The sequence below is a fragment of the Engystomops pustulosus genome, chromosome 5 (genome assembly GCF_040894005.1).
Source record: "Engystomops pustulosus chromosome 5, aEngPut4.maternal, whole genome shotgun sequence".
Taxonomy (NCBI): Eukaryota; Metazoa; Chordata; class Amphibia; order Anura; family Leptodactylidae; genus Engystomops; species Engystomops pustulosus.
The window spans coordinates 171,475,845-171,489,520 of NC_092415.1; the positions used below are offsets into that span (position 1 = coordinate 171,475,845).

At 37.4% G+C, this 13,676-nt stretch overlaps 1 protein-coding gene across 3 annotated transcripts in view; it reads left to right on the forward strand.

Annotated features, from left to right (window-relative positions):
• Nucleotides 1-13,676, forward strand: part of HDAC9 (histone deacetylase 9) — a 344,873-nt gene that overhangs the window by 315,329 nt on the left and 15,868 nt on the right. For all 3 annotated transcript variants that reach the window (XM_072153802.1, XM_072153804.1, XM_072153803.1), the window contains one exon: nucleotides 5,726-5,848. In XM_072153802.1, the coding sequence (XP_072009903.1) occupies nucleotides 5,726-5,848 (123 nt within the window). The remainder of the gene's footprint in view (nucleotides 1-5,725; nucleotides 5,849-13,676) is intronic.

Here is a 13,676-nt window from a genome sequence, read left to right on the forward strand (position 1 = left end):
ACAAGTTATAATATTTGTTTGTACTGTTTTATGCAAAAAAGAGAAAAAAAAAATTATTGAACTTCTTCATTGTGAGGTCTGTAAAGAAATATCATAGATGGAAGCAAGTAGAATGGATTTGGAACTGTGTAACCCCACACGATGCGGGAAACAGTGGGTTGAATTTTACTGATGTGGCCAAATCTTAAATGTTAGCAAATTGAAATGATGTAATTCCCTTGTAGTCCTCCTGAACATTGACCTATTCTGAGTACAAACTGTACAGAACCCATGGGCTAAGAGCCTATGCTGTACTTCAGTGCCTCTCAGATCTGATACAGCGTCATGTTTCAACACAAAATATTTCTCAGGTATACTGCAGTGCTACTAAGGTAAAAATATAGAACTTTATAGAAGGTTCAATATACAGCTGACACTGGTTGTATATCCTCTATAGTGTACAATGTATTATATATGTTTGCTGTTTTTATGCATAAGAGGTAAAACTATATACTAATAAAATTATTTTAGACTAAAAATGAAACTTTCGTAAAAAAATTTCTGGACCTTAGAGCTGTTGCGAGTTTTTTCAGTCGAGGGAATACATGGATAAATGGATTTTATGTTTTACTCTAAGCATTTTTACAATCTATATAAACACCATCGAAGGAGGATCTAGAGGTTTCGGCAACGTGTTAAAGGAATTTAGACGCAGCTTTGCAGAAGGATGGATAAAGAATATTTTATTCCACTTCCAGAACAAATCGAATTCCAGTGATTTTGTTGCTACGACATCTTGGCTTCCAGTATACAAAAATCAAATTGCTTGTACAGCAGAAAGTATAGGTCACCGGCAGGACATAGAGCAGAGCCTCAGACACTTCTACTTCCAGCCTTCTCATTCATAAGAAATGAATTGTTTGTGAACTGTGATCCTGGGGGCAGGTGTTTGACCCCTGTCCACTGATTAGTAGCCCCCTGTGGACGCCAGAAGAGAAATAATGTTACACTGATAGCTAACATGTGGCGTTATCTTGTATCCCATTGTATAAGGAACCAGGGATGTCAATTTGAGGTGGAAGAGTGAAGACATCATTACTACACAATTAGTCAATTAGGAAGTGAGTGTTCAGTAATGAAGGTCTTATTGCTCCAGGTAGACAATAGTCCTGTATTGTAGATCTCACCGTCAAGTAGGTCATCTTAGTATAGTCACACTTGATATTAATAAAAGGTTTCTCTCCCTGTATTTATCAAATTTCAGGCTGACGGTGCCTTAGAGATTGTGGTTTTTACATTTTCCATTACTTTGGGTGAAATTCATTATATTTTCACTGCCAGCAGGAAGCCAAATAGTTTTCTGCCTTGCACGATGAAGATCCAAATCTTTTGTCTATTTTTTTAATATATTGCATTCTTTCTGCGGTTTGGATCCTTGAACGAAAGTCATTCGATGGCAGATGAAGTCAAACTTAGCTGATACCAGTTACTCAAAACTAGGCCGAAGAGGATTTTTTTATATCAGGAACTAGTACCAAATTATGTGTTTATTTACATTCGTTCAAAGAAACCGTTTTGTGAATAAAAATTGTAAAGACATTGAATTGGATATTGGCTGTTTTAGTATGTTTTTAGTATGGCCTTCTCAGTAGCCAACAAGTATAGGAAATGATGGTTTTGGTAGTGGTGAGTGGTGGTCTTTGGGAAATAGTAGAGAGGTTACACTATAGTTAAAACGCAATGGAAGTTCTAAAAATGTATCAAACTATTTACAGCTGTAAAAAAAAAGTTGTTTGTAGCAAAGAAATTTCAAAATGTCTGACCAATTTGCCCATTAATATTATTGCTCAAAAGGAATTTTCCATATGGCTGGGGCCCGCACATAGAGGAATTCCTGCAGATTAAAATGATTTATGCTACAGGTTTAGAATTTATAGCATGCAGGTGATGATTGAACCTTTGCGTTATTCAACCTGAAAGGCAGGTCAAAAATCAGTATCTGCCTGATTTCTCCTTCGGACGAAATTACTGTAAAAGGTCCACAGGTGACATTTTCGCAACAAATCCAGATCTTGTGGCCTTAGTGAGGATTCTGGATCCACACATTGCATGCTTCTTGTAGAATTTTTGTTTGAAGACTGATCCAAAATTGAGCAAAACAAAGTACAATAAAAATAAATAAGGTTTTCACAACATGATGCAAATTTGGCAGTTAAATAACCGAAAGAACAAAGGAATGCATCATTTATGACTGCACAGTAAAAACCATAAAAATGAAGCCCATGAGGAAATTCTACAAAAATTTTTGTAAATTTTACTGCATTTCATTATTTTTATAGCTTCACAGCACACTCTATGGAATATTATATGGTGCTAGGAAGTTTTCTACAGATAATGAACCCTGCTAATGGAAAAATAAAAATCTTGAGGCTTTTGGAGGTGGAATTTAACATGTTTGGTAACATGTTTGGTTTCTTAGATCTTTTACACCATCAAGTAGATGGCAGTTAGACTGCCAAGAATTCCGACTTCCAATTTAATATTAATTGATAAAAAGGTGGGGACAAGCACTCATAGGGCACCCTCTATAGATCAGTGGCTTGTGGGTGGTGTGGGTGCGCTTTTACATTACTCTGTTGTGCTGAGCACATATTATCTTGTAGTGCCTCAAAGAAATGTACTCTAGGACTGCTGCAGGTTCCGATCCGGTACACTGATACATTCAGTGAAGGAGAAGTAGTAAATTGGATCTCAATTGTGCAGCACCTATCCTCAAGGTATAATGTGGAAGGGAACAGCGCCATCAATATTCATTTTTCTCCTTCACCTTAAATCTAATATTGATAACTGATTCTATAGAGGGGTCATTTTATAAACTCTGAATTGCTTGAATATATGGTATTTAGGGAACAATATCGGTATTGTTGTATCTGACATGCTGCACTTTTCGCTGCTAAATTTTGCTTTTAATCAATATTCCGATATAAATCCACTACCCCTTTTAAAACCATTTTAATCCTAAGTATTAGATACATATTAGAGCAAAACATTTCTCTTATGACCGTTCATAAAATAATGCCCCCATTAGGAGCCATGATGTATTTTTTTTTCTTTTTACATTCTAGTTATTACGATGTGCCACCTAAGACTAATAAAAAGGTTAACAGCTCCCATCCATCCTAGTGGGGAGGTTGTTTAGTGACATTTAACAGTGAATGGCTAGTTCCTTGATTTACTATAAATACAGTAATTTAACACCATTTACTACTGTGCAACCTTTTCTTGTTTATCATTCCACCCTTGGGTGCACACAAATGTCAAGGAGAAATTTACGGATCCCATCTCATCTGGCCCATTACTACCCGAGAGCAGCCATTGGCTGAATCTGAAAACAATGCTAGCCCACGAAGGTTACATTTTTGAATAACATCCTGTATTTTGGTGTTGCGCTGCTCTTCACTGACAGCTACACATTAGCAAAATTTATTTTCTCAGGTTAATTGATATCCCAGATTTATCCATTACAAAACCAGCAGCCCTTCCAACCTTTACATGCTTGACAAGTTATTATATTTACTTAGTGAATCCTATGTGTGCTGGATCCTTCTTGGAGGTGGTCTATTATCGCAGACCCATATGCTTTCTGTTTGGGAAGAAAGCAGTCACTGTTGTCATACTGTTACACAGGGTATTCTTTTTCATTGATGCGACTCCCTTGGGGATAATATTACGCCATTGCTCCTTATTCTAATGGAGCCTATGTGGGTCTTATTATGGAGTAATGCTCAAGTAGAGAGAGTACAAGGAGGATTGTGAGACCACATGTGGAAGCTATAGGGAAGAAACTTACATGGCAGAACTAAATTGATTTTCAGGAGCTAAAAGATTAATTACAAACACAGTGTCTGCACCGATGTAGTAAAACCAGGGTGGGATGTGTGAGCTATGTTTTCTTTTGGTACTTGGATTTAATCCACTATGTTTAAGTCATGGACTGGCACCCTCAGCTTAGATCACAATAGAGAAATTAAACTAGAACCTCCATAGGAATTATAATTTAGTCTGAAAAAGAACTTAAAGGAAAACTTTAAGGAAACCTTTAAAATACCAGTGCAGGGCATTTATCCGTCTCATCTTTGCCCTATCGTACATATACAGCAGTCCCCGACTTAAAGGAAACTTACCAGGAGGAAACTACCACCAAAAGTGGATCTGATTGTAGATTCCCACTGCCTGCCTCTGCCCTAATCTGTAATTTAATAATAATAAAATAATAATAATAATTAAATCCTGGAAGCTAACCTAACTTGTTAAAAAACGTTATTATAGTATTATGTAAATTAACTGCAGAAGCTACTGTGGCCTCTGCAGTTAATTTACATATTACTAAAATAACAATTTTTAACATGTTAGGTTTGGTTTCAGGATTATTAAACTACATATTAGGGTGGAGGCAGGAGTATTCTACCATCAGATCTACGGTCTCATTCAGACGGCCGTCATTGCGGATGTATATGCAGCTGCAAATTTGCGGCCGCATATACGTCCCCATAGACGGCAATGGTGGCCCGGAAATATGTGGCACCGTTCCGTGCCGTACACCGGGAGAAGATAGAGCATGTGGCTGTGCTCCGCTATTTTCTATACCGCCATCTGAATGTACTCTACTTCTGATAGTAGATTCCTCATTATAGGTATCCTTTAAGTAAAAGACATAATCAAAAGGGATTGTGATCTACACGGTTACACTTTAACCAAAAGTATATATATATATATAAACCTTTGTCGTAACCTAATAGGATATTCCAGGAGTGACAGACTGGTAGATTCCTACCACTATGATCCTATGATGCCTGCTGTTTGCTGGAGCAGGTCGACACTTTGACATTACTGTCACCTTGTGCCATCTACCATTGGCTCATCTTGGCAACAAAGACAGACCAATTAGTAAATGGCAGTCTATGTTGTCCACCAATAAAAAGAATAATAATGATAAAAAAATTTCAATTTTGAAAACAATTTTAAATGTTAAAAATAAGAAGTGTGATTTTAATCTTTTATGCTGGGGTCCATAAGCAATCTGTGCGCAATACAGTACTATTGTTTCAGGATGTCTCCAAAGCCTCAAGAATTATTTCTACATAAATTTCAACTATTTCCCTTGTTTTTTATAATTCATGATGGACCTTTACCTTGCATCCCAAATTGAGGAATTGACAGATACTTTGCTTGTTCAAAATAAAGATTTTGGAAATAATATGCATCTAAATAATTGAAAGGTTTTTGTAATACATTATTGATCATCAAAAAATGTAATTCTTCCCCTTTTACAAGGTAAAGTCAATTTGTAGGACTAATGGATATTACAATTATTAAGCCGATTCCACTTTACATTGCACATTTTTAACAATGGTAAATGGCAACAAATTTTTGTGCACATTTGGCTTGACCCACGATTCTTGACCTTTTACATGACAGAACAAACAAAATCACTTGATACATTTCTCCTTCTTCTTTCTATTTTAAGTTTCACTTGTTTAATTTTATGTCTACAAATCAATTTTGCATGACCCATATCTAGAGTATTTGACTTAGAACAGTGCATAAGAATGTTAGTGAAAGACACTTTGGGAATTTGTGGTGTGTACAAAGCCAATTGGATATTTTTCCTTCTGCGTTGACTTTTTCAGACACCTAGCTAAGTTACATGAAATTAATGCGAGGCTAAATATTATTTCTATTATAGCATTTGACCTCACACCAACTTCTTCTACATCATGAGAAGTCAATGAATCTGCTGAGCTTATACACATCTCCATCGTTACCCAATATCACCCTGGGACTTCCCCCTGCTGCTCCTCCACTAAATGTAAGTAGCACTTCCAACAAGTCAAGATTGGAATGAAACATTTTACAACATAATACTGTTGTCTGATGCTGTTATAATGAGTATTTTTCTCAAGTCAAGGCCACCCTTTTGTCTAAAGTAAAATTTTGTGCTTACTGCCTTGTTATTTTTAAAATATGGTTAACTATTGGATCATTTTCAATGGTGATCCTTTTATCTACTGTGCTACATGCCTAAAGTTGGGACGTTTGGCTATCCTGCAGTCAAGGGGGAAATATGAGTCACAGCACATTTCTTTTATATAGAGACAGCTCCCACGTTATGAAGAAGGTAGGTTCTATAGAGTAGTTTTCAAGTTGAGTTTGTTTATAAGTCAAAGCAGGCTTATTTTGTATGTGCGACAAGTTTTTTGTCCCTGTTTAATTTAATTTTATAAATTTGGGATAGGAACAAAATATTACCAATGAAACTTTGTAGACACCTTTAATAACACTTACAGTTGATCATTGCAACCTAGGGCTAAAGTTCTGTAAATTACCAGCATCTAGAGAGCTTCACCCGAGGTCACAGTGGTCCCCGACTTAAAGGAAACCTACCAAGAGGAAGTAGATCTAATGGTAGATGTCTCCTGCCTGCCTCTGCCCTAATCTGTAATTTAATAATCCAGGAACCTAACCTAATTTGTTAAAATAACTTTATTTTAGTAATATGTAAATGAACTGCAGAGGCTACTGGGGCATGTACTAGCCTTAGCTCCGAGTGCCTGACCAGGCTAGCACCCACCCCAGTAGCCTCTGCAGTCACTTTACCTATTGCTAAAATAAAGTTTTAAACAAGTTTAGTTCCAGGATTATTAAATTGCAGATTAGGGCAGAGGTAGGCAGAAGGCATCTACCACAAGATCTACTTCTGGTGGTAGTTTCCTCAGGTTTCCTTTAAGTCGGGGACTGCTGTATATGTATGATGGGGCAAAGATGAGATGGATAAATGTCCTGCACTGGTCTTTTATACCTTGGACAGAGAGCGCAAAGTTGTAGAGGAAGTAACAAGATGTTCCATCTCAAGATTGACCTCAGTAATGTGATGAGAAGTTACATCTAATATTCAGTATGTCCTGTAGTTTCTGCTTTTTCCATGACTAGACGCCGGAATTTTGTAGCCAGAAATCTTTCAATCACTTTCTACTACTTCAGCCAGTAATCTTTCAATCTTATTTTCTCTATTAAGCAAAACCTTTCAGTCTTTTCTTTTGCTCTTAAGTGTATACATTTTCATTCCCTCTCCCTTATTGCAAAACTATACATCAAGGCATGGCATTTATATCAATCCCTTTGCACCACGGGGTGTAAATCTATATAAATTGTAAGGAAAAGTAAACTCTTCATTTAAATTTCAACTTTCAATTTTGGAAATTACGACCTAACAATCTTGACATTTTAGAAATGTTTGAGCCTCTAATAACACGTTGTAACCAAGAATTTACATTTTTTTAAACTATCATCTTTGTCCATTTGCTGTAAAGAGTTGACATCTCAAGGTCCATTTTCATGCTTCTTGTACAATGGTTTCCTAAAAATAACCTTAAGTACTAAATGCTTTTAAAAAATGCTAAAAAGCTTTGTATGGACATTCTTTCATTTATTGTAGATACTTCTTTCCCTTCCATTTGTGAGCCATGCACCAGCTCTAAGCCTCCTAAACTACCAACATACAACAAATGCCTCAGACCTCACTTTTCCCCAGTCCACCATTTCAAAGTGTTTTGTGCCCAAAACTCTTTAGGTTCGGGAAGTAAAGCTGCCTTGCAGGCGTGTGGAGACGTATAGCCATTGGTGCTCCACTGTGGGATTCTGGGAAATATGCAAATGTGTTTTCCAGAATCATATTAGGAAAGCGCTGCTTATTTTGGCTACCTTGTAGCCCCCTTAGCATCAAGCATGACTTTTAAGAAGCCTAAAGACATAATGGTGCCTGGGCCTACATATGTGTGCTTGTTCCAGTTGAATTTACAATCTCCTGATTGTGTTTTTCAACAACATCTACTTGTCTATTGCCTGTCCTGACCTCTTCCTATCCTGACATGTCCACCAACTGGCCAAACTCTTGGTGTCTCTTTTATCGTATCTATGTGATTGGCATTGCTTGTGGAGAGTACACTAATAATGGCTCCAGGATTCCCAATAGGGAAATGTAAAACCCCTTTTAGGGATAAGAAAGAAGAACTCTCATTTTATATTTATGTTCTTTAAGATATATTTTCTGTACTGATTCTTACCCATTCCCACACAGTTCTTTTATTAACTGATGTACATCAGGTGCAGTAGACAGTCACGGTCAACACAATGACGTCAATATTGTGAAGTGAATGTAGGTATGTGGTTGCCTACAGAAAGGTGCGCACAAAGGTACTTGCTAAAAGGCGATTTGGAGATTTACATCACCCTATTGTCTTCGTACTTTAAGTGTCATTTTCACCAATAAATTAGCATGCAGCACAGGACTGAGTTTTGCTTAAAGGCCTAGGGAGCACAGTATCTGACTCTGAAGGTACAAAATGAGACACTACAGGTAATAAAGTAGTCCTAAGTTGAAACAATATGAATGAGATCCCTTCTCCCATAAGCTTAAATTCTACTTAGGTTTTTATGTAGTCCGTTAGATCTTATGTGCGCCCACTCAGAAAATGACACATCTTTGGAATCTATTCATATATAACCCATGTATTGTAAATGAGATGAATGTAGAGGATAGGTCAGTCAGGGGTGGTGGGAGTAAAACCACAGATCTGTGGCGGAGAGGCGGCTGGACAGAGAATCTATCACAGGCAGAACCACACATCCAGCGTTTAACCTTTCAATTGTCAACACTGATAGAAAGGAGGAAAAAACACAGATGTGGAATTATAATGCTGCAAAACACTCATTAACATTCCTGCCTCACCGGACATCGGGAGAAAGTGCAGCGTGTGTGAGTGTAAGTGCACCTCACTAGGAGGATCTTGCAGGGATTTTATTAATTTAAGCATTTTTCTGATAAAAAAAAAGAAAGTCATGCAATAAGCAGAGGATTTATGGCCTGGATGTTATAAGCATTTATATTGCTCTTTACAAACAAACCTTTTCATGTGGGAGGTGGTCATCAAATCCCAACACAACTAAGTGAAACATTGGCAGCTCATCACATGAAACATGTGGATTGTGTTTTATATCCTCATGTGAATAGTCTCTATAATATTAGTAGGGAAGACAGTGGTGTTATCGGAGTGAAATAAACTGGACAGCCAGACGATGGGGGGAACTTATTAATTTGGGTGTAGCGTGGCACAGGCAGTCTGTTATAATTTTCTGTGGGATGTAGGTTCGGGGCAGAAGGGATTAATGACTTAAAGCACATAAACAAAAGGCATTAGAACTGTCTCCCCATTCATGAAGGTCTCCCTAGACCAGCTTTAAGCTGCTCTAATTTTGCACCAAAATCAGTGCCACGAAAGGAGTCAGAAAACTAGAAGCACCAGAAAAGTGTTGGATTCACAAGCGACGCCACAATTTTGTGCCCTAAAAAAGAACAAGTCGTGAGTGTTGTAAAACCACCAAAATAGTGGTGCCGACACTTCATAAATGAAGTGCAGCAAGGGAAAAGAAAATTCCACCAGATTTTCGTTTGAATCGATTTGTCTATAGCCAGCGACCACTCTATGATATTCCATGTGATCAGTTATAGTTTAATACTTGTCCAGTGATCCTTATGTAGTATCAATACAAGAATAAAATTCAGTTCGCAGAATTTATAATTATTGGACCAAAGCTCAACAAATTTTATTGAGTACTAAAATTTAGGTAGCCCGTTTTTCTTGTCTCCTTTGAGAACAAAGAACTGGGCATGTTTAAATCCAACATTACTAATCATGTATGGGAAAAAAAGTTGACCAAACACTTTTCTAGCCGTACTGTTTCACAAGAAACAATTTATGTAAAACCGCATTTAAGGAGTTCTCCTTTTCGGACATTTATAAGAATAAATATCTGATAGATGTGGCCCTATCTATTTTGGAGTGGAGGTGTACATACCCAGCTATTCTTAGACCTCCCATAGAAGTGCATGGAGAAGGTCACCTTTGCTTGGTTACCCTTCCCCCTCACTCCCAAGAATATCAGAGAGCCAATGGCCATCCAAACCATCCACCAAGGTTAATATTACCGCATATATTATTATTATATTATAAAGAGAGTGCCTTAGGCTATTGACACACATGTATACACAAACTCCTGCAGGTAATAAAACTGTCCCACAAGGGTCCTTATATTGCAGAACTGAAACTTGAACTGAAGAGACCCCCTAACTTGGTTCTGGCATGTAGATAGTAAATGCCAAACCAATAATAAATAAAAGTTAGACAAATTTTATACCGCCCCGTGACCCATGACATTATTAAACCACCTTTATTCTCGGGATAGAGAAGATTATTTGAGCATGATTAATTGTATATCCCAATTTCTACTTTAGACCAACATAACAATAACATTGTTTTTATTGCCACACAAAATAAAGTATTCATGGTTTTTCTTTTCCATTTTGTCTTTGTAAGCTAGATATTACATTTTATGATCTCTACAACACACTACAAATGCTGGGACATGCCTAAAATATGTTTATTATGAACAGAACCTAAGGCAGAGTCTTTCATAGTTGTCACCATTTGCGCAGAAGTAAGATGGTAGTGAAGTATTAGACAAGCAATATACAACGTTCTACATTTTCATACTTGAGTTTGTGCTTCAAGTCCCAAACATATAAGAACAGGAGAGGTCAGCTGGGAGTGATAGCTCTGTAGGTATGTTGTTCCCCCATCCAAACTAAATAACTACAGTGGATTTATTATCACTCGCTCTGAAACCAGGTATAAGGGAGTGAAAGCAAGAAAATATCTGTCCTTCTTCATCCTTAAACTCCCGGTGACAGCAATTAATGGGTGATGAGATCCAGATCTGATTTACTTCCCAAACAAAATAAGGACCGTAACCATATGTGCTTCCCTGATTCATAATGCCCTTATTCATAGAGTCGGCCACAGTCCTATTAAATAAATCACACTTTTATTTCTTAGTACATAACAGAAGTGTTTTCTTATATGGAATTATAGCGCTTTGCTCGTAATGCCTTCCTTAGGTTAATTCTCCTTTAATGTTACAATTCCATATTAATCAGATGGGACATAAATGTGGAAATGATATATTTTACCGGGAGCTGGAACCGGTTTATAAATTCTCATATTCATATATATAAGAGACAGACCTGACAAATTCCACAGCACCATAGACTGAACATGTTCACTAACATTGTCATAGTCCAAGAAAACTTTCTTTGAGGTTAAACTCATACAATGGAGTCCAATTATCATGCCCGGTAGGCCAATTTTCTTTTGTGCAAGGTATGAAAAAGTTATAATTTTTATTGTGTTTTTGCACCCTGCATGTCCCAGTGGGCTCAATGGACCCGTAGCAAATAAGGCAGACCATGGGGGGACATCTAGGTCAGCCAATTGTACTATGCAGGCGGTCCCCTACTTAAGGACACCCGACTTACTGACGACACCTAGTTACAGACGGACACCTCTGCCCACTGTGACCTCTGAAGCTCTCTGGATGTTACTATAGCCCCAGGCAGCAATGATCAGCTGTAAGGTGTCTGTAATGAAGCTTTATTGATAATCCTTGGTCCCATTACAGCAAAAAATTTTGAAACTCCAATTGTCACTGGGGCAAAAAAATTTTTTGTCTGGATCTACAATTATGCAATATACAGTTTCGACTTACATACAAATTGAACTTAAGAACAAACCTATGGAACCTATCTTGTATTTAACCCGGGGACTGTCTGTAATCTGCATCGGTTTTCTGGCTACAGCTGAAATGACACCAGATCTCGATGTAGATTTCACTTCTGATGTGAGCGACGCAATGAGAGAGGAAATTCTCCTTCCGAAATTCTACAGTGAATCCACATGCTACTTAAGGTTTCACCATGGATTCTGATGCACAGATGGGATTGTCCTACCTACTGTATTCACATAGGATTCTAGGACTACCATCATTTAATCTTCAGTAGTCTTTGCCAGTCGTGCAGAGATGATGTTCTGTTCATCATTAAATTGACCACCTCAGGGCTACAGATGCCACATAACTACCATACTAAGGCCATGCATGACATCACTACTTCAGGACTATAGATCAGAGGGTTGACAGGTTACTAGTATTTTTGATGGGTTATAAGAAGGATTGATAGGTTATTGGCATTTTTATTTAGTCACTGTGTCTACTAGTACTACCCACGTTTTCATCTTGGAAAACCCCTTATAGACAAATGCTAAATTGATGGGAGTCTGACTCCATTACTGGATTAGGAGACCATGGAAATGAAGGATATGCAGCACTAGAATAAAGATCACTACAAAAAGAGGAAAACAAAATGTAGAAATCCTTAACCTAAAAAAAAACACTTTATTAGATCAATTAAAACAAATCCATTTAAAAAGACAAAATACAAACACAAATACAAAACCAACAATGGTCAAATAACTAAATATGCATAATTAACAGATCACAATGAGCCTGTATAAGAGGTATAGAAGGTCTAGTGCTCACAACTAGTCAAAGTTTTTGTTTACAAGCAAGTATTGCACATTACCCAGAGGAATAACAGAGGACAATGGGCACATACACAGGTATATACAGGCCTAGGGTGGACACCACCCGATACATGTTTTGTCTTGTTTTTTCAGAGGCAAGGCGAAACCTGTCCACCTTTGGTCTGTATATACCTGTATATGTGTCCCTTGTCCTCTGTTATTCCTCTGGGTAATGTTCAATACTTGTTTGTAAGCAAATACCTTGACTTGTTCTGAGGACTAGACCTACTATACCTCTATACAGGCTTATTGTGGTCTATTTATCATGTATATTTAGTTATTTTGACCATTGTTGGACTTTTTCTGTGCACGCTGTCTTTTTTAATGAATTTGTTTTTTTGACCTAATAAAGTGTCATTTTATGCTTTCTACATTTTGTTTTTTTGTTTCCTCTTTTTTTGTGTTATTTGATTTTGGGAACAATCCATTTGATCTGGTGGGGGTGCATAGTGTCTGTGGCCCCTATTACTTGTATCAGTGTGCACTAGAGTAAAGATCTTTAAATTCTGGTCATTGCCATACTCACACCAGTCTAATATTGACATCTCATCATAACCATTGCCTTTTAATGGAGTCATTCTTTACCATAGATACATTGCACGCCCGTTTTCTTATCATTTGATGGTAACAAATCATCTACAGGTGGTCCTCTACTTAAGGATACTTGACTTACAGATGACTCCTAGTTAAAGACGGACCCCTATGAAGTTCTCTGAAGGTGAAGCTCTCTGGATGCTTTACTATAGTCCCAGGCTGCAATGATCAGCTGTCTGTAATGAAGCTTTATTGATAATCCTTGGTCCCATTACAGCAAAAAATGTTGAAACTCCAATTGTCACTGGGACAAAAATTAAAATTTGTCTAGAACTACAATTATAAAATATACAGTTTCGACTTACCTACAAATTCAAGTTAAGAACAAACCTATGGAACCTATCTTGTACATAACCCGGGTACATCATAACCTTCTTCACTGTAATTAGAGATGACCAGTGATGGAGGACTCCAGAAGACCCCTCTGCACTACCTCTACCAATTTATTACATGGACTATCTGTAGCCTTTCAAGTGCTTCACCTAAGACACAGTCCTGTATTCATTAGCGGTTAATAGTAAAACATTTGTCTCTTAATATCCATGTAATGGGATTAGAATAATTCTCAGA